We start from the raw sequence: 20,748 nt of genomic DNA, 5'->3' as shown, positions 1-20,748 counted from the left end.
CTTCAGAGCGCTGTGCAAAGTGCAACAAGGAACACGCATTGATGGCATGTACACAATTTTTTGGATTTATCTATTCAGCAGCGATATGCCTTTGCAAAGTCCAAACACATGTGCTTTAATTGTTTGAGACTTGGCCATGGAGTGAACGCTTGCACATCGAAGTCATCTTGTAAGCATTGCAAGCGCCGACATCACTCACTCTTGCACTTCGACCAACGTAACACTAAGGACAAGGATGACCCACAGCAACATCAGCAGGATGATTCAAATGAGGCACCAGGTGCTAGCACAGTAGTAGCACTGACGAACGCCGTTAATACTTCAAAAGGTGGCAAGGGTGCAAATATGAGAAGTACACTGCCAACGGCGCAGGTGTATGTGCGCAATTCTCGAGGACAAGACGTTGTTTGCCGCATATTGTTGGACTGCGGCTCGGAGTTGTCCTACGTTTCGGAACGGTGTATCCAGACATTGGGTCTGGCCCGTTCACACTCTCGCATCTCTATATCTGGAATATCATCAATCAAGGCAGAAACAACAAGAGGGCTCTGTTCACTACATATCAAGTCGCGAGTGTCAGATGCATCTCTTGTGGTCAAGGCACACGTGCTTGGAAACATTACTTCGACACTGATGAGAGAAACTATAAATGCAGCAGACCTCTCTATGTTTAGCGGCCACACCCTGGCAGACGCCGCATTTAATACCAACGCTTCAATCGACATTTTGCTTGGTAACGATCACATTTGGACGGTTCTTACTGGAGATAAGCTGTGTAATCTTCAGGGGAACACAATTGCTATTGATTCAATATTTGGATGGATCATCACATCAGTGGCAGGAGCGTGTACAACCACAACTACGTCACTCCTAGCTACCATGGACATCAACACATTGTTGCAACGGTTTTGGGAACTGGAAGAACTTCCATCGTTCACGTCTGCCAATAAAGAAGATGAGTTAGTGGAGACTCATTTCGTCCAAACACACTCCCGTAATGCCGAAGGGAGATACATCGTCGAGCTACCATTCAAGCAAGGGAACCCAGAGTTTGCAGACACCTATCATGGAGCCAAGTCTCGCTTCTTGGCAGTTGAGCGTCGTTTAATGAGGGATGCAGCTTTACGATCGAAGTATGTGCAATTCATGAGGGAGTACATACAACTGGATCACATGAAGGAGGTGGATGCAGAAGAAGACGCCACTTCGAAGAAGGTTTTCTACATGCCGCACCATCCAGTGCTAGGGGCAAAGCTGCGTGTGGTATTTGATGGCTCATTTCAAGACCAAGATGGTCGGTCTCTAAACGATGCGCTTCATATTGGTCCATGTATACAACGCAATCTCTTCAACGTATGCATGAGGTTTCGAATGCACAAGTTTGTATTTTCGGCTGATATTGTGAAGATGTTTAGACAAATTTTGGTTGCATCTAAACATCAGGACTTTCAACGAATATTATGGAGAGAACATCCGTCAGCACCATTGAAACACTTCAGACTCTGCACAGTTACATACGGGACTGCGTCTGCGCCATTCCTCGCAGTCCGGGTGTTAGAACAACTTGCCAAGGACCACGAGAATGAGTTTCCTAGAGCAGCTAAGATATTACTTGAGGATTTCTACGTGGACGATGTATTAACAGGAGCCATGACAGAGGAAGAACTTATTGACATTCAAACTGAGCTGGTTGCACTCATGTCACGTGCGCAACTGGAATTGGGAAAATGGATCTCAAATAGCACACGACTATGCACCGCGCAAGGTGATAGAGTCAACATGTCAACAGCAACATCAAAGGTACTAGGACTACATTGGGATCCTGGAGAAGACAACCTTGCATACAACATTGTATTATCGGAAACTGCAAGCTGCACAAAGCGACAAGTGCTATCCGATGTAGCACACATTTTTGATCCTCTGGGCATTTTGGCACCAGTGGTAGTCCAATTCAAGATTCTACTGCAAGAACTTTGGTTGCTTGATTTGGATTGGGACTCTGAACTTCCGATGAAACAGGCGCACTCTTGGCAGATGTATCGCAAGGACATTTCGTCGCTACAACAGCTCAAGATACCTCGCTTCATAGACAGTCACATGGATCACATCGAGTTACATGCATTCTCAGACGCTTCGCTTAAGGCATACTCTGCGGTCGTCTACAGCAGAGTTGAGTATAGTGACGGCTCTATAGGAGTATATCTTGTTGCTGCTAAGACTCGCGTCGCACCTTTAAAACTAGCAACGCTGCCACGCCTCGAACTGTGTGGAGCTCTACTGCTGACTAGACTTGTTAAGGCAATTCAAGCTAGTTTGGGCAAGAAGGAAGTGAAGGTATATGCATGGTGCGATTCTACAATCGTATTGTCCTGGCTGTCAAATCAACCCTGTAAATTGAAGATGTTCGTAGCCAATCGTACGGCAGAAATACTTGAGACAATCCCACGGGACGCTTGGAGGCATGTGAGTACCAAGGAAAATCCTGCAGATTGTGCATCCCGAGGAATGCTCGCCGGTGACCTTCTTAAATTTGACTTATGGTGGAAGGGACCGTCCTGGCTACATGATTCCCAGGAGTATTTGGAGATGCTTCGACGATCAAAATTCTGCTGTTCTATCGTGCCGCCAGCAGCAGAAGCGGAATTCAAGGCCAATATTCTGACGGTAACGGAGGACATGGCATCGTCCCCCTTTGATGCTTTACTTACTAGAGTATCATCATGGCTGCGACTGATTCGAATCATCGCATACGTCCGGCGCTTTGTACATCGCGTCCGATCAAGAAACTCACTTCATTCAGCAGCCTTGACGTTCCATGAAATTGACGCAGCACGAAAGTTTTGTCTAGTGCAAGCACAAAACGCATTTGATGTTGATCGGCAGCGCTTGTTGAAGAAGCAACCGCTGCAGCACCGTTCCAAGTTGAGCAAGCTAGCTCCATTTGTTGACCAGGATGGCCTTATTCGAGTTGGAGGACGCTTAGAAAACTCTTACCTATCTAGAGACGCCAAACACCCAATTGTACTGCCTAACCATCATCGACTAGTTGAGCTGTTAGTGAAGCATGAGCATCAGTTCAACCTTCATCCTGGAGTTTCGGCAATGTTTGCTATAATTCGTCAGAAGTTCTGGATACTTGGATCCAGAAACCTCATCCGACGAATCACGCATGGATGTCTAAACTGTTTCAAGCAGCGTCATCATACTACACAACAGCTTATGGCTAACTTACCTGCCACTCGCGTGCGGCAGGCCTTTACATTCGAACACACTGGAGTCGATTATGCTGGACCTATCTTGCTAAAGGTACACAAGGGACGCAACCCGCGTAAGGAGAAGGGCTACATTTGTCTCTTTGTATGCATGGTGACATCAGCACTTCATCTAGAATTGGCAACTGACCTAAGCACAGACACCTTTCTGGCAGCCCTCAGACGTTTTATGGCCCGCCGTGGGAAGCCTGCCGAGATGTACAGCGACAATGGACGTAACTTCGTCGGTGCTAAGCGCACATTAAATGAGATGTCACAACTACATACTTCACGCGAGCATAATGAAGTGGTAGCGAGGAAGTTGGCGGAGCAAAGCATCAAGTGGAATTTCATTCCACCATATACTCCACATTGGGGTGTAAAATGGGAGTCTGCTGTACGTTCCGTGAAGCTACACTTGCGACGAGTGATCGGAAACACAGTGATTACATTTGAACAGATGCGCACTCTGCTTACACAAATAGAAGCAGTCGTGAACTCTCGTCCATTATGCGCAACTTCGGACACAGAAATTGGATTCTTGTCACCAGCACATTTTTTGATCGGACGGACGTACACTGCAGTTCCAGATGGGAGCTACGCAGAGGTACCAACCAATCGCTTGGGATATTGGCAACATACTCAGGCAATGCTTCAAGGATTTTGGAAACGTTGGCAGCAGGAATACTTAACAGCATTGCAGCAACGACCAAAATGGTCTACCAAGATGCCTAACATATCCCTTGGAGACATTGTACTCATCAAGGATTCGCATACGCCTCCAGCAACATGGAACTTAGGACGCGTAATCGAAGTGTACCCAGGAGAGGATGGATTAGTACGGGCAGTTAAACTCAAGGTCGTTTCTGGAGAGATTATACGACCCATCACGAAGATAGCAGCTCTACCACATTCTGAAACGGAGTTTCAGGGGGGGCCGGGATGTTGAGGAACCATTTGTCATTTTTTTGCACATTTATCATTTTTTAGCATATTTGTCATTTTTTAGTATAATTTGTAGCTTTCATTATTATCGGCGAATGAAGAGCCGCATCGAGATCAATTATCGGTTAAGTCGATAAACTTATGTTAGTATTCAGTAAGCAAACGAACGGACAAGTTGAGCGTACCAGCAATTGGCTGTTATAGTTCATATAAAATAAAGAAATGTTTAATTATTCATCAAAACTATCAAACGCTTTCTTCGATCTTTGTGTCCTTTAGATTTGAAGAGACTTATAATACTTAATTCCTTGTGAAAGTTTGTATTTACTTACTAAGCAATCGGTTGGCAGTGTAGGATGCAAGTTTTCCCAAAGTTCAGTTTCCCTTTCTACATTCTTGGGATTCCTAGGCGTTGAGACTTCAACTTCCATATTTGTTGCCTTGGGTAATTTTGTTGACATTTGATTCACTTTCATACTTACGGGCGCTGCTGTGACAGCCAAGGGCGTAGGCTTGAGCGAATCAGTTTGTTCTTCAGCCTGTTGGAATATAGTTAATGAAGCATTTTAGATTACTTAGATAAAAAATTGAAATCCTAGCATGTGGAATAAATAATAAGTTAATATTTTAAATAAATATTACCATACCTTCGAAATCAGTGGTCAGATCTAAGTCTTTGTACATTTTCCCTAAATCATCTAGCGTCAGCGACTTTTTAATTTCAGGCTCATCCGTGGAACGTTTTTAGATCAACTTTTATAATTTACTTATACTTTAGTTTACTTACGTATTCTTGTGGCTCGTCTTTTGCGCCATTTTCTGCAGATGAATCGGAATTCTTACGTGGGCTTTCAAATTCCTTGAAGCACCATCAGTTACCTTAATAGATAAGTTAACAGAAACATATTGAAGAACATGCTCGATGATGTTACTTACTTCCGATTGGGGGAGGCAAGGTTCGTTTGTCGTTTGCCTCTTGTAGCCCTCGCAGCAAACTCGTTGCAATTGCGTTGTCGTAATTCGCTTTTATCAATTGGAAAATAACTACTATTATATTATAGTAATTATTATCATCTTTATTATTTACCGAGACTCCATTGGGAGCCAACGTTTGCTTATCCCAGACCTGAATCAGTTCTGTGCACTCATGCTCGTCCACCTTTCGCAAACAGGTCTTCGACTCGTTCAGCCTCTCATAGCCATCACAGCACACCATTGGTGGCTTGAGAGTGTTGTATTTAATTAGTATTCCAACAGAATCTAACTATCGCTTACCACCCCTTGGTTGTTTGATCTAAACGTTATCCAACGATTTTGGTCTGCCAAGTCCTTGTCCACGCATAAGTTTCTATTCATCTTTGGCTTACATCCCGTGCCACCTTCGATCTTCTCATAGTCATCATCTATGCAAGCACAGTGCTCCGGCGAATCGCATTTGGCCCGCAGTCCGTAGAACAAACGGGCAGGCATTTTCCGATTAGTCCTGCATATCCGGGACAGCATTGATAGAATTTATCCTGTGGTGGCAAAGTAGTAGGATTAAATATGACTTCACTGTTACGTAGAATTCATTTCAACGAAAATTTGGACGTGAGCTGCTTCTGGAAGAAAGAAGTTTCGCCTTACCCAGTCATTCCTTAAGTCAATCATCAGATCAATAGTGATGCCGGGAATTAAACAGGTATTGTTGTAGTCCATTGGACTACAGTTAGCTTTAAAGATTATCCAAAACAGGAATAATAATAGATTCTGAGTCCTGCCCATGGTCAGAGCTTTAAGGATTTCGACTAGCCGCGCTTACAAAACGCAACTAATTAAACGCAAATTGGTCACAAATGCAATCTTTTATTTATTTTAATATGTATAAACACAAGTTCTCTGAAACCCTTATCATTGAAACAGCATAGCGGAAGTGAAACTTTGATATTATATACAAATAATTGTACATTATTTTTATAACTTTTAATTTTGGGGAAACACGTTTTTTTTTTAATATGTATTTTGTATGCAAAATTGTCAACAGAAATGATTAAAAGTTTTTCCATAGAAATAATAAGTAAGACGAAGTCTCAAATTCCTCAATGTATGGCGATAAGCGTGCTGCGTTCCGCATACGGGCTTAAAAGCTCAAGCTCTAACGGTGGCTGCCGATAATTGCCACTCTCAGCAGCAATGGTCATCAGCTGAGAGAGTCAAACTCGGATAGTTTTGAGACAACTTTTATTTTTTAAAAAGCATAGAATTTTTGTTGTTTTATTATTTGTAAGAATATCAATTATTTCTAATAATCCAACAGAAATGCCATGAGAATAAATGTAAAAAAGTCACAGCTGCGAATTAGTTTTGAGCTCATCGACCTGGCCATTGGCACAATTGGCTTGTCTTCTATTGATGCTGCTGTGGTGCACTGTTCGGGGTCTTCAGTTGATGTAGGCACAGGTTGGCAGCCCTCTCCGGGTATAGCAGAAGGCTCGTAGCCATCGCAGCATACTTCGCGTGGCTCCAATTTGACTTTTTCCTGGTTATATGTCAAGATATATCAATATATTAATATATTCTTATATATATATATATATAAGCATATCTCCATTATATATGTACTTACAACCATGGCAAACTTACAACTATGGCAAACTCGCCATAGTTGTCCAGGTTAACGCGTTCCGTTACTGTGTACGGCACTTCGACATTTTTGATGCACAAATGGGGATCTTCTGTGGAAGTTGCCATATGTATGTAAGCACTCAGTATGGCAAGTAGAAGTACCCAAATTTTGCACATGATCAATTCAGAGTGTATAAATCTAAACTAAAACATTGTTTGAAGTTCAGCGAGCAGCTGTGCCCAATCTTATATTCGTTCACGAATCAAGAAGAGTATATTTGTTTAACGGAATGCTGGCAGAACCCTAGCGATTGTCCGTCTCTCTACTTGCTAGAGCGACCATTTCAGCACTAAGCTAAACATTTGAAATCTGAATATTGAACTCATATATTCATTCGGCTCTCTTTTAAGTGCTTTAAGTTTTTAAGTGTGGAAAATCGGGAAATATTAAAGAGTATTTACGATGCTATTAATTTTAGACACTTTGAACTTGAAATTTATGTTTATAAAGATTCGCTAAAAATATAAATACCTTATCCTAAAATGTATCATGAACAGTCTTGCAGATAGAGCAGCTAGAAAACAATTTAGCAAATTACTCAGCAGTTTTATCGAATAATCACAATATAATAATGTAATATACATTTTTGGAATGATTATTTAATGTGTATAAATCCCATTATACTTTGAACACTATTTGTTCCACAAATATGTCATGTGATATAATAAATATATAAAAGACTCTTTAAAGGCGGACATTACTAATCAGTTACAGTTAACCAGTTTAAAGCGTTGAATCAAATTTGCATATAAAATTATAAATTATATGGCTCGTTCACTGGCGAGTATAATACAGCCGGTCCCACTTACTTACACTTCTTTATTTATTAAAATTTTTTTTTAATATATAACATTTGATATTCCATACCCCATATCTTGTATGTAAAAGGAACTGACTCATGAGTCACTTCTGTTCATATAAACGATATAAGACTGCCTAATATGGTACATATTAATTTTACATATTATATTATTAGGACTGAATCTGTAACTATATATGAATATATTATATTCATTATATATATATATGTATATATATATATATATATATATATATCACGTCGGGGTCACCAAATGTTGAGCTATCGAGATTTTTCGAATAGCTTTAAATTATTAAACGATTGAATTTACTTAGTGATTAGTTTATTAGCGATTATTTGAGTTTACAGAGTTTATGTGATAGACGCGAGCAAGCGACTAGGCTGTCGTGCTGTCCGCTACTATGTTTGTAATAGTCAATCTAACACAGCATCTGCTCTAAACAAGAGTTAATATATATATATATATATATATTCCGTAACGGTTGTCAAAGCATAAGTTTCTATTTATTTTATATTAGATTTAATTCTGGCCTACATTCTCGATCTCTACATACCCATAAAAAAAAAATATATATATATATATATATAATGACAAAATTTCTGTCACTCATATTACATAATATTTAGCTCATATCATTAATTGTAAAAGAAGTTTCGCGGTCTATAAGTTCATTGCCAGCTTCATATTGTTTATCTCGCAAAGCCGTTATCTTTCGGTATGAATAGACGCAATATATAAGCAGTACAATAGCTGCTAAAATCAGTGGAAGTCCAATTGAGTAGATAAACAAGTTGGTCGAACTCTTGTTCATTGCGGCATTTTCAGTACTGTCGGTTGAACTTTCAATAGAACTTGTTGTGTAAATCACTGCTGTGGCCAAAACTGCTTGGCAGATTCCATCGTAGCCCTCGAAGTAGCCCGGACAGCAAACTTGACGAGGCTCTAATTTCGTTTTTATCTATGTGATAATAGATAATATTTATATATATATATATTTATATAAATATATATATATATTCTAATATCAGAAGACTCGTTCAAGCTCTGTGCTTACGACTTCACGCATTGAGCCTACAATGCCTAGCCTTATGAAGTGCTCTGCAAAGTTGCCGGACTCCTCCATAGGTGTCTCCTCCGTTATTGTATAGCTCACTATGTTGTGCACTGTGCACAAACTAGATTCGGTTGAAGTCCCTAAGTCGTCCTTTTCAGTTTGAAGCAGCGCCTGGGCCACTAGACTAAATATTAATATTACTTTAAGCTTCCACATTCTGGCATCCAATTGTTTGTTCTTCCCCAAGCTCGCGTCTTGTGATCTGCAGTGAGGGGCACTTGGCTGTCTACTGATTTAGTTAGTCACACAAATATGTCCCATTGTTGCAACTGATAACCTACTGAAATTACTTAAACTGAATTTACCTCAGAATATGTCACTGTTGTGAGAAATAATATTATCTGTTTATTATGCTCAATCTGAAAATGTAGAGAGTATATTGCTTCCAAACTTGTTAGCCTTTAAAACATATACTTGGAGAGGTTATCTTTTGCAGTAACCTGTTCCACAGTTATCGATTTAGTGCTTACATTTTGATAGTTAAGCTAATAAGATACCTTCTTAGGATTGCCCAAAAATAATATATTTACCTATTTCTTATTGATTTTGCTCACTTTTCTTATATTGAGATCTTAAAATGTTCAACTTTGCAGATGGATACTAATAGACATTCTAGCATTCGTATTTCTTTGTGTACAACTAATTTGGGTATTGTATTTGTTAATGGATTGCATATTTAGAGGCTTTGGGTCTTAACCCTGATCATCATATATATGTGGTATATATTAAAGCTTTAGCATACTTTTACCGTTTCATACGTAGAAACTTTACGTAAAGTTTGAGTCTCACTTCAGCTTTGTCTGGCGTACAGTTGTAACACAAATAAAAGCTTTTCGAAGTTTCTCAGAAGCTCTAAGCGTTTGGCGCTCTCGAAAGCTTTTATTTTTACATTAAAAATTTATAATATTACCATTTTATGTTGAAATCGTTAGTTTCAGAAATGGGCAAACACATAGAAATAATCTCAAAATATAGAAAAACTCGAAATTTCACAAAACATTTTGTAAGATTTTAAACTTAAATTGTGGTGAAATATTTATATTTATCAAGATAATCCTATTATATGAATATATTTATATTTACTATGTATATTATATATATTTATATTTACATTATATATTATATATATATATATATATATCTACATTTTTTTTTTTTACAAATGAAAGTGAGACAATAATCTTTAACATATTTATTTTTATTAATTTTTTGTGTATTTTTTCATGCTATTACTTATAGGTTTGTGCCTATTTTCATTATATTTATACATAATAATTATAATAATAAAGTGTAAATAATAACATGGAAAACTACAAAAGTAATGTAGTATATAAAAGAATTAGTTTCAGCAATAACAGTTGTTGTTGTAGTTGTTAATATACTATTATACTTGACTTGACTCTAATAACGACCCAAGTAGACTCTAATATTATTTATATTAATATGTCATTTTAATCTGTCTTTCAATTAATGTTATTTCTGTATTTATTTAAATTTATTTATTCAATATTGACTGCTTAAGAATTGATTTTGCCCCGATTGAAATTGAACCTAATAAGAACTCATTACAAATCACAAAAGAGAAAAACGAGAATGTCTTTTAAATTTCTTTTTATTTACATTGTTGAAATATGTACAAAAATTTCATAGAATAGAAATTGACGTAAAATAAAGTCGTAGAGGCAACTGAATTTTCGATGTTTTTGTTTAGTTTTCTGTCTAGAAAGAACTGTACATAAGTGGAAGATGGTGACACAACTAACATACAGACAAGCAGGACAACCGAATGCGACTTGATGATTGTTTCTCCTTCCATTGAAGGGGGAGGGAGGGGCTGGCAAGTTTCCAGAGTGTTCCGTTTAGGAAAACACTCAACGAATTGCCGCATTTGATGATCTTCCCGTTGAACACGCTGTTCGTTGCTTTCCTCCTAGAATTTCGGTTGGTATCACAAACTAAAACTAAAGTGTAAGTCGTACTTTGAGGGTTGCGGGTCGCGGGTTTCTTTTTTCGTTTTTGGGATAGTTCCAGTTAGGTTCATTTCTTATCTTTTTCTTATGGTTGTTCTTGTTGTTGTTGTTATGATAAAGTATTGTTTGATGTTGGTTGCCATACGCCTTTTACCCGATGCTGGTGTGGCCCTCATTAGCATTAAAATTGATCTACTTTTTGTGGAGGTAGCCGCCGTGTCCGGAGACGACACCGTGTCCGGTGACGCCATATCCGGAGATACCATGACCGGTGGAGATGATACCATGACCGGAGCCGACAGCAATGCCAGGTCCGGAGATACCAATGCCTGAGCCGCCACCGTAGGCAATTGGCGCGCTGACGATGGGCTGACCCTCGGTTCTGGTGACGGTGTGGGTGACGGTGATGGCGGGCTTCACGTGGCTCTCAACGTGCACGTTGACGGGCACTTTCACCTCATAGGGCACTGGGCGATCGACATGGACGGGCACCTTCTGGATGACGCGCTTCTCAACGGTGTAGGGGACTGGCTTCTCGACGGGCACGGGGTATGGCTTGGGCACATGGACGGTGTAGGGACGATCGACGGGGATCTTGACGGGCACCTTGACGACCTTCTCGACGGGGTAGGGCTGTGGCACATGGACGGGCACCTTGACGATCTCCTTCACTGGGTATTGGACGACCTTCTCGACGGGGTAGGGCTGTGGCACGGGCACCTTGACGGGATAGGTGACGGTCTTCTCAACAGGATAGGGCACACGACGCTCCACCTGATAAGGCACCTGCACGGTACGCACAACGGTGTTGGTGCGCACCTGTGTGGGCAGCTGCTGGACAACGGCACCGGGTCCGCTGCTTAAAATTGCACCACCGCCCAGAATCGCACCACCGCCCAGACCGGAGACACCGTAGCTGGAGCCACCATAGCCATAGCCCGAATAGGCAATGCCGCGCTTCTCCTGCTTCTTCTCAGGCGCTTCAGCAGCAACTGCAGCCTCTACTTTCTTTTCGGCCTCCTCGGCGCTGGCCAACAGCGCGCACATAGCCACCAGGCCAAAAATGAGCTGCAAAATGAAAAAGAAAACCAAAGTGGGTTAATCGATACGATCGCTACAACAACGATTATATAATCAGACTGCTGCGGCACTTCCGCCAACAATTATTTCAAATATGACAATTATGCAATCTGCCAAATGTGTTTGGCTGCGCGCCAAGTTCAATGGTAGCTCCACTCATCGGCCACGCGGCGCATACGTAATGCGCAAAGAACCTGCGCGGTGCGTGCCAAGTGGCGTATGCTTGATGTTTTTGTATCACTCTATGTGATGAAAAGTGTAGTGGTGTCTTTGTAGTTGACGGTAGTTATATATGTTTCCTACTTAATGTGCCTAAAAATTTTTAATTTCATTAAAATTAATTAATTAATAAAAAGTTCTTTGAATTTTTTTTTAATTGTTAAGATAAAAATTGCTAATACATTTTTTTATTTTAATACGAGCCAGCCACATGTGTTAAGTTTACTATTAAAAAAATATACTATTCAAAATATTTTAAATTACTTTCATTAGGCTTAGAAACTCCGCAAAATAATTTTTTTTTTCAGAAAAATATGTGGTTTTTATTTAAGGCTCTGGCAATGTTATTTACAAAAATATATTGAATTTTTGTGATTATTTGTTTTAGAAGTTTATTAAGAAAATTCTAGAATAATAAAATTTGTTTTTTCTTTTTTTCATATATATGTAGATATACTATTAGTTTAATTTTGAGGTATCTACAAAATTTGAAAAGCTGAAATAGCTATATGTAAAGCTTGTAAGCTTTTAAAAAGATAGTTGAAATTTGATTTTGCTCCTAGAACTGTTAAAATTCAATAATATTTTGAAACACAATTATATTTTGAGATTTTCGTAGCACAAAATAATAATTATATATTTATTTCCATTATATTGCGATGTGATAACTAGATATAAGATATTTATGATGAATATAATGCGAACACTTGGTGATTTTATAACTTGAAACGTTTCTTAGATGGTTTAGTTGGCTTGACATTTAGTTTGTATATTATAGTACGCTTGAACACAACATACCATGGATTTCATTTTGCACTTTGTTTTAACTTCTAGACTGGCGACACTTAACTTAACTCTTGCCGGGGCTTGTATGTCTCAACCAACCCGCAACTGTTAACTGAATAATTTTGCTAAGACATTGCGAACTTTTATATGCCGATCAGGCGAACCACGGCTACGGCTGGATGCTCTGGCCCGGTGGCTGCGCCAAAGATCGACGTCGACAGCAGCAGCGACAGCGGGTGGCGACAGCTCCAAAAGCTCGCTCTTTTCCTCGCTCGCTCTCTGTCAGTTATCTATGCTCTCACGCTCTCTGTCTTTGTTTCTGTCTCCGCTCTCTGTGCGTAAAGAAAGGCTGTGCTGCATGCTAAAAAAGCTTTCAGCTCACACGGACACTGTACGTGTACGTACATGTAATACGTGTGAGCCGCAGTGCGCGTGTGTGCTTGCCTATCGGTGTGGCGTCTAGAGCTGTTGACGGCACGGCAACACAGCTGATGTCACTAAGTACTTAGTGGACAACTGGGGGCACTGCATAGTAAAAAAGGTTCCACAGTGTATAAGTGTTTCGAAAAAAAAAAAAAAACATTCAGCCTTTAAGGAGGAAATTTAAAAGACAAATAACTACTTCATTTATTTCCAAAAATATCAAAATGCAAGTTTTTTGAAAACTGAACTATTCTGTTTGAATAAATGTCACTTTGATGCAATTGAGTGGAAAATCTGTAAGAAATGTATTTGATAACTAAGAGATATTCATAATATTAAAGGAAATGTCTAAAATATTTATAATTTATTTAATGAAATTAAATAAAATAATAATAAGCTTTAAAAACAAACTGAACTTATTTATATAACAAATATTTGTTTGAATATTATTATTTTCAAATTCCTTTACAGTTATTCCCAAAGTTAAATAAATATAAAAATAATAAGAAATAAAATACTAAATGAAAATTGATGAATATATAAAAACGAAAAAAAGCAAATTGATCAAAAACTAAATGTGTTCTACGAAATGCATAACATCAAATACATTGAGGAAGTATTATATTTAGGTGTTTGTTCTCTCGTTAGAAAAAACTAAAATGTCGGAAATCACTTTGCCAATTTCATTTCCGTTTCCTTTTACCACAGAATTGTATTAATGTTTTGGTTTTAGCTCTTTAATCTCAACTGTCTATAAATGATTATTTGTAGCATATTAGCAATGCTTCGGCTTTGATTTTTTGTTTTGTTTTTTTTTTTTTTTTTTTTATGTAGGTTCATTATAGATACAGCATAATTATTTAGTCGAAAAATTAATGAAGAAACGAGAAATCCGCCCGCTCGAATTAAGATAGACGAAACCTTTGGCTGTAGTTGCGGCTGCTGCCCAAAAGGCAAAATCAACATTAGGCACACATTTTCTTGTGCTAAGCAAATTCAGTTGCATTTTCCACAATTTTCTTGTGTAATTCTTGTTGTTGTCGGTAAAAAAAAACACAACAGTAAAAAAACATGCGCCACTTGGTCTGCAAGTTCTTCTAAGTTGGGTTCGGTTCGCTTGGGTTCGTGACTGAACTTTTGATCTCGAATGATTTTCGGGCCAAGTAAATTCGTATTGTGGGTGCAATGATTGAACGCTTACAGTGTGTTTGTGTGTGTGTGTGAGTACAATTTGACATTTTAATGTGCATAGGAAATACTGCGAACTTGTAAATATATCTATATATATATATGCAGATATAGCCAACTGAATGGGTAGTACGAGTCGAATCGGCCAATGGCCATGTAAATGGAACGTGTGAACAATGAGAGTCGACTCAAAGCGAGAATACAAGCATTAGATTTACGACTTTATATATACAGATATATCGTTAGATCAGATTGTGGTCAGCTATAATATGCAGTTTGAAGGCGAAGGTCGTGGGCTGTCATCAGTATTATTGTTAACATTATCATTAGACTGAATTTGAACTACATTATCGTACAGATCTTAAAGGCGGCCTTTGTTCGGTGTCGTTATATAAAGAACTCTGCAGCGCGCCGATGACCCCAAAAACAACAATTGAAAGCCATCAAAAGAAAAAAACAAGAAGCAGCAGCACAAAAACAAAAAATAATAAGCCGTAGATCGTTTTTAATAAACTTAAATAAGATTCAAAGTGAAGGGAAGAAACATAGCGGTTAAGGCCCAACATTAAATTCAAGTTCAAGTTTATGTGCGTTCACTGTGGCGGCGGATGCGGCTACGTCAGTCACAGCTTCTTGTTTTTAATTTGATCTCTCATATCATACACGTGCCAAAAAAAAAAAAAAACACACAGACGTCATAAGAAATGTAAAGTCAATATTCTAATTTTTCGAAAAATTTAATTTACAATAACAAAAAAAAAAAAAAAAAAAAAAAAATACCCCAAAAAAATATGCAAATATCTTTATAAAAAATCAGCTCGAAAATAATTTCGAAATTTAATAAGCCAATAATTAAACTAAAGAATTCATCTTTTGTACTCCGCTCATATTGATACAAAATATAAGAAAGAGCTATAAATTAAGCAATCGCATAACGAATGCAACGAGCACTGAAGACAAAAGATTCACAATCAAATTAAAAAGACGAATTTGTTGTTGTTTTTCTTCTTATTTCATTTACTGAAACGCGCACATCGTTAGTTGAAAAATATGTGTGGATTCTGATGACGTCTATACGATTATGCAAAACAGATCGAATCATCTATGTAGTCAGACTATGTCTAAATGCAGAGCAAGGCATTTGCATAAAATATCAGCGGGCCATTAGCTAATCAAAGTTTGTTTCACATTATAGATTCAGCTTGTTGTTAAGATTTAAACAAAAACTAAACAAAAAAGTCGTCTGTTTATAATTAATGCCCAGCGGTGGCGTTAAGGTGAACCAGTTCTAAAGCCCAACAAATTTAAGATTAAAAAATCGTTTTCTATGTATTGTAATTTTTTTTTTTTTTTTTTTTTTTTATTTTTTTTAGCTCTTTATTTATTTATTCCCTTTTTTATTTATTATTGATATTTTTTTTCTGTCGGCGTTTCTTTAAATAGCATTTAATGTTTCATATACATATATTTTAGACATTTGAAAACTGAGTTGAGGATTCTATTATATTACACGATATTTTATATGCAATAGCCGGTGAAGGCGTTGTCCAACTGAGATCTTTTGCATCTTCTTTTCAATTTCAATTTCAATGACGTTTTAACGAAATGTGTACTTAAAATAAATAAAAAATGCTTTGATTTTTATATGTATATTTCATAGATATTAGTTTGAGCTGGATAAATATGTTTTTAAGTTAAAGGCTTAAGTTAAGTTTTGAGCTTATATCTTCTATACATATAACAAGTCAAGTCTCAGATTTCTCGCTAGCGAAGAAACTAGTTTTATTCACAAATAAATTGAATATACGCTTATCTTTACTGAGTATCGTTATAAGCTTATCCTGAATGAACAAAAGAATATATATTTCAAATGTCAAATCATTTGGGCAAAAACATTATACCTTAATGTCCCGTTTTCAATGAATTCAGAGTATATTAAAAAAAAAAATAAAACACGTTTTGTCTGGGGAAATAAATTTTAAACTGACAAAGAAGTGTAGAGCTTCTTGTGGGGCATTGTGTAGTCAAAGGCAATTTAAAATGGGCATTGTTAAAAAAAATTAAGCACGTACACTATAAGCGATCGATTTGAAAAATTATTTGCTATAGATTTTTTGGGGAAGTTTTAATATAATATATTGTATAATATTAAATTAAAATTGTTCAGTTTTAAATCATACAATTTTTTTTCTTTTATCATTACATATTTTAAATTTTAAATTTATTTATTTATACTATATTCATTCAAAACATGAACTATGTTATTTATTTACCATACTTATATTAATTAAAATTTAATTTTATTGAAAATTTTCAATGTTAATGTTTAAATATTTATATTTTCGTTACTAAGATTTTATTATCTACTTCTTACATTCCACTAATATACAAATAAAAAATTTTTAATTTTGTTTTTTTTTTTATTTATTTTTATTTTTATTATTTTATTTATTAGTTATTAAACTTGACTTGGTAAATAAACAACCATGAGATTGTACAATAAATATTGCTTGCCTTAAATATTTTAGAGTATTATTGCTACTTAAAACAAAATAAATTTAATGTCAAGTATTATATATGTACATATATATACTTATATAGGTATACGATTTATTTCAAATGCAAAGTTCGAATGCTTAAGAGGACTAAAAAGTATGGCTTTAATTTGGACAGCATCGATTTATTGGCTCTGGCCAAAGATTTGTCATTTGCCATTTAATCGATGAATCGGGCAATTTTTTATCTTTCTGTATGTGTATGCAACAGGTGTATAATCTGTGCATGTGCTCCACTTTCAAGATGCTTCGCATTTGTCAATCTGCTGTGATTTTTAAAATTTTTTTTTTCGTTTTGCCTCACTTAGTTGCATTTTTGTCGCATGTTTTGAACTTTGCAATCGATTTGGCTGAAATGCCGAACATGTTTTGATGCACAGACGTGGAATTATGCTGAAAGAGTGATTAATTTAACTTTCAAGCTAAGCTTGACTTTTTACTGTTCATGTTAGCCAACTAATTGCTGCTAACTAGCTTCGAGGCATTTATTCTTTATTCTTTCTGGGAGAACAATAATTTATTTATAATATTTATATATATGATAGGCCAAATATTAGGCTTAATTAAACATAATTCAAGCTAAAAACAACATAAAAACGGTTTTTTTTTATTATAGAATAAAATTAAGTTGAGTGTAAACGCTGTCGAGCATAATTGTGGGTTGTGCCAGGGTTACCTCGCAAATCGCTTCAAGCAGATCAGTAAAAATTTATTAAAAAAAAAACAAAAAAAGCGGCAACAATTTAAGTCCAATACAATTTGGCCTAAATTGTTAGGCTTTTGCTGGACTGGCCAAGATTTCTTTTTCTGTTTGTGGCAGCTAAGCACATTTCGTGCCTGAGCTGGAATTGAAATTGTGTCGAGGCTAGTTGAGGTAGGTACGGATCGTATTTGTCAATTCCGACTGCACCAGAGAGAAAGACAGAGTAAGAGAAAGAGCGAGTGCGAGAGCGAGACAATCGTGCAAAACCTTCGACATTTAATTTGGACGCATTTCGAACTCTGCACGTTTACAAAAAAAAAAAAAAAAAATATATATATAAAACAACAGTTGTTTACATCAAAGCAACAACAACAGAAACAACAACAATCACAATTGCTTTTAGCTACTGCAGTTATCTAGTTCGTTTAATTTTTTTTATTATTATTATCATTTTTGATAATTGCGCAAAAAGGTCATGAGAGTAAAAATTTTTAATTTCATTTTTTGGCTGCATTTTATGTCACTGTTAGAGCAATTGTTTTGTCTGTTTGTTTGTCGTTAAAACCGTTATTATAACGCTTTATTTTTTAATGATTTTCTGCTGTGACCTCAACACCCGCGCTTGGCCTTAGGGCCGGCACCACTTATCGCACTAAAATTCTGGGAAAATAAATACGCGGCAGGCAAGACAAAGCCACGCAAATGGCAGCTAAAAGTGGCCAATTTTTGTTGTGTGTTCGCTGTCCATTTGACATTTTGGCTTGAAGGGGCACGGCACTAAGTCAGACCTTGAATCGCGCAACTCGCCTACGCTCAGCGAGCCACACGGAACCGCTGGCCCAATGGCTCTGCATAGAGTCGAGAGAATTTGCAGTTGGCTGCTGCTGCTGCTGCTGATGCATTCAAGAACTGGCTGACACGCCCACCAGCGACCCGCCCACCAGCAACACTCTCGGCACTTCAATTACCAACGAGTTTTAGCCAAATAAAAGTAAAAACAATGATTAAAAATATATACAAAATATGCATATTAAATAAAGATTTGTTAGGGGCAGGTTTAAAGTGCTCGCAAATAAACTTGACATCAAATTTGCATCGTATTCGAATAGCAATTTTAAGTATAGTACTCAATACACATAACACACAACATAAATTATTTCAAATAATCTGGAATCGGGAAATTTCAACAAAACTTGATATTGTAAATAAAAATGCGAAGCGGAACAAATTAATGAATGCAATAAAAGTTTTTGTCATTTTAATTGAATGTTTATTTAATAGAGATTGCATAAGATGAAGTGAATGATCTTAAATTAATATCCATATGACATAATTATGATTATATTTATTTGTATATATAATATATATGAATATATAGCACTTAGTACAATTTATTATATTACTATAATAAACAACTTTTTTTTTTTCTCAAAGAGAAATAAATTGAATTTCAAATCAAGCGTAATATCAAATCGAGTTTGTTGCTTAAATCTTTTATAATATACTTTTGCATAACAGCATTACAGTTCTTGTCATGCAGCTGATATTAACTGAGATATTCATGTTGTACAGCTAGAATATGGTATCCAGCGTTATTTTAAAAGGCTGTTTTTTTTTTTTTTTTTTTTTTTTTTTTTAAATACGATCTAGCCATAATTATATTCAATTTAGAAACGCTTTAGTCAATCCTTCTCGTTTGGTCTCGGAAATACCCCAGCTATAAGTCATTTAGCACACATGTTTGGCAATATAAAACAATGCATAAATCATTTTGTGTGCTAAGAAGTTGTATTTGTTTCGTTTTCTTCTTCTTCGCTGTTTCATTACTTGTGTGTTTTTGCGCCGCAATTAGCGCAAAACTGAAACAATAAGATCACGAAAAACAAAAAAAAGAATTGGATTAAAAAAGAGACAAAACAAAATGCAAACAACACACAATCCCAAGCATGGGAATTATGTCGCTTGTACGTTTTCATTTGTTTGACTTTTGTCGTGAATTGCGGATTGTGTGAGAGTGTAAAAATATATATATATATATATATGCATAAATATATATGCATATACGTGTGCCTATATGAGGCGTGTGCGAACTGGCAACGGTTTCTATTATGTATTAGCATCCACCCAATTGAAATTTATTGTCTATGTGGTGCAACTGGCTCAGGTTGCATAAATAGATTAGAAAAGTTAGCAAATACAAATCCAGACATTTAAGCATATAATTTTCAAATAAAAGTCAGCATCAACTATAAAAAGTAAATAAAGCAGCTAAAGATCATCAGCTAATTCAAGGGCATAATGATATGATCTCTATTTTATTTGGTTTCTTAAATTAAAACAAAACTACGTCTTTTATCCATTTGCCAATCTTAATTAATGTAGCCGACTACAGCAACTTTAAAATTCAATTTAGATCTTGGAAATATGATTTTCAAGTGCTTATTATTAAACAATTTTTTCAAATCCATTTTTATGCCTGAGAAATTCTATTTTCGCTGTTGATAGTTATCATTTAAAAGGTTTATTTATTTTTAATTTTTTTTTTTTAATATATTTTTATATTTATAGTATAAATTGTTTCTCTTTAGTCTGTTTCTGTCATTTCATTTCTTTTTTATATATATATTTTTTTTACATATATATTTATTTTTTCCATTTTTTGATTTGCTTAAAGTATTTTTTTTATTTCATTATATTTTGCCTTCTTCTAAAAGAGTTATTGTGATTATTTTATGATGATACATTTCTGTTTCTTTTTCTTTTAGTTACCTATTTTTCATTGTTTTTGATTGATTTTTAATATAATCCCTTTTTATTTAAATATATATTTATGCCTTTCTTTTTCTGCTTTGTCATTTTGCTACCGTGAAGATATCTATTTTTATAAGTCTTTTGTTAGATGCTTTGTTGTATTTTTAAATTTATTTATGTAACTGTTTAGTTTTATCTCAACTTTGAAATCCATGAAATAACTGAATATATTTCGTTGTTGACATTTCTCAATCAATTTTCTGACAAATGTGACGAT

General features: G+C 36.1%; 5 protein-coding genes across 9 annotated transcripts in view; 2 read left to right on the top strand and 3 right to left on the bottom strand.

The window, feature by feature from the left end:
• LOC6576469 (angiotensin-converting enzyme) overlaps positions 1-20,748 on the top strand; it is a 66,695-nt gene that overhangs the window by 23,544 nt on the left and 22,403 nt on the right. The window lies entirely within an intron of this gene.
• LOC122757269 lies at positions 91-4,431 on the top strand. 2 transcript variants are annotated; one of them, XM_044008938.1, is made up of 3 exons: positions 91-2,194; positions 2,243-2,334; positions 3,947-4,431. In XM_044008938.1, exons 1-3 carry the CDS (start codon positions 109-111, stop codon positions 4,049-4,051), a joined length of 2,283 nt encoding a protein of 760 aa, XP_043864873.1. In that variant the 5' UTR covers positions 91-108; the 3' UTR covers positions 4,052-4,431. The 2 variants fall into 2 exon arrangements, with proteins under 2 accessions (XP_043864873.1, XP_043864872.1); XM_044008937.1 differs by having other exon boundaries at positions 94-2,334.
• LOC116803814 lies at positions 4,433-5,830 on the bottom strand. 2 transcript variants are annotated; one of them, XR_006357241.1, is made up of 4 exons: positions 5,472-5,830; positions 5,284-5,418; positions 4,529-5,219; positions 4,433-4,469 (listed from the first exon to the last, which is right to left on the bottom strand). XR_006357241.1 is itself a non-coding variant. In XM_032728418.2 (3 exons), the coding sequence occupies exons 1-3, from the start codon at positions 5,697-5,699 to the stop codon at positions 4,980-4,982; spliced, it is 603 nt and encodes a 200-aa protein (XP_032584309.1). In that variant the 5' UTR covers positions 5,700-5,830; the 3' UTR covers positions 4,486-4,979. The 2 variants fall into 2 exon arrangements, 1 of the variants encoding a protein (XP_032584309.1); XM_032728418.2 differs by lacking the exon at positions 4,433-4,469 and having other exon boundaries at positions 4,486-5,219.
• Positions 6,415-7,028, bottom strand: LOC26528237. The gene is made up of 2 exons (XM_015165187.3): positions 6,802-7,028; positions 6,415-6,714 (listed from the first exon to the last, which is right to left on the bottom strand). Exons 1-2 carry the CDS (start codon positions 6,975-6,977, stop codon positions 6,582-6,584), a joined length of 309 nt encoding a protein of 102 aa, XP_015020673.1. The 5' UTR covers positions 6,978-7,028; the 3' UTR covers positions 6,415-6,581.
• Positions 10,391-12,974, bottom strand: LOC122757270 (mantle protein). Its single transcript, XM_044008940.1, has 2 exons — positions 12,864-12,974; positions 10,391-11,834 (listed from the first exon to the last, which is right to left on the bottom strand). Exons 1-2 carry the CDS (start codon positions 12,873-12,875, stop codon positions 10,959-10,961), a joined length of 888 nt encoding a protein of 295 aa, XP_043864875.1. The 5' UTR covers positions 12,876-12,974; the 3' UTR covers positions 10,391-10,958.

The sequence above is a fragment of the Drosophila mojavensis genome, unplaced genomic scaffold, assembly GCF_018153725.1.
Source record: "Drosophila mojavensis isolate 15081-1352.22 unplaced genomic scaffold, ASM1815372v1 contig_36, whole genome shotgun sequence".
NCBI classification, from domain to species: domain Eukaryota; kingdom Metazoa; phylum Arthropoda; class Insecta; order Diptera; family Drosophilidae; genus Drosophila; species Drosophila mojavensis.
The sequence above is the reverse complement of the archived record's forward strand: the minus strand, read 5'-3'. Positions and strand labels throughout refer to the sequence as shown.

Coding starts and splice junctions, on each gene's coding strand:
- LOC26528237 (XM_015165187.3), bottom strand. CDS start 6,977: ATGTGCAAAATTTGGGTACTTCTACTTGCCATACTGAGTGCTTACATA. Junction 6,715..6,801: donor GTTGTAAGTTTGCCATGGTT/GTAAGTACATAT, acceptor ACATATAACCAG/GAAAAAGTCAAATTGGAGCC.
- LOC116803814 (XM_032728418.2), bottom strand. CDS start 5,699: ATGCTGTCCCGGATATGCAGGACTAATCGGAAAATGCCTGCCCGTTTG. Junction 5,419..5,471: donor GATCAAACAACCAAGGGGTG/GTAAGCGATAGT, acceptor AACACTCTCAAG/CCACCAATGGTGTGCTGTGA. Junction 5,220..5,283: donor TGGCTCCCAATGGAGTCTCG/GTAAATAATAAA, acceptor AATTGATAAAAG/CGAATTACGACAACGCAATT.
- LOC122757269 (XM_044008937.1), top strand. CDS start 109: ATGTGCTTTAATTGTTTGAGACTTGGCCATGGAGTGAACGCTTGCACA. Junction 2,335..3,946: donor TGGGCAAGAAGGAAGTGAAG/GTATATGCATGG, acceptor AATACTTAACAG/CATTGCAGCAACGACCAAAA.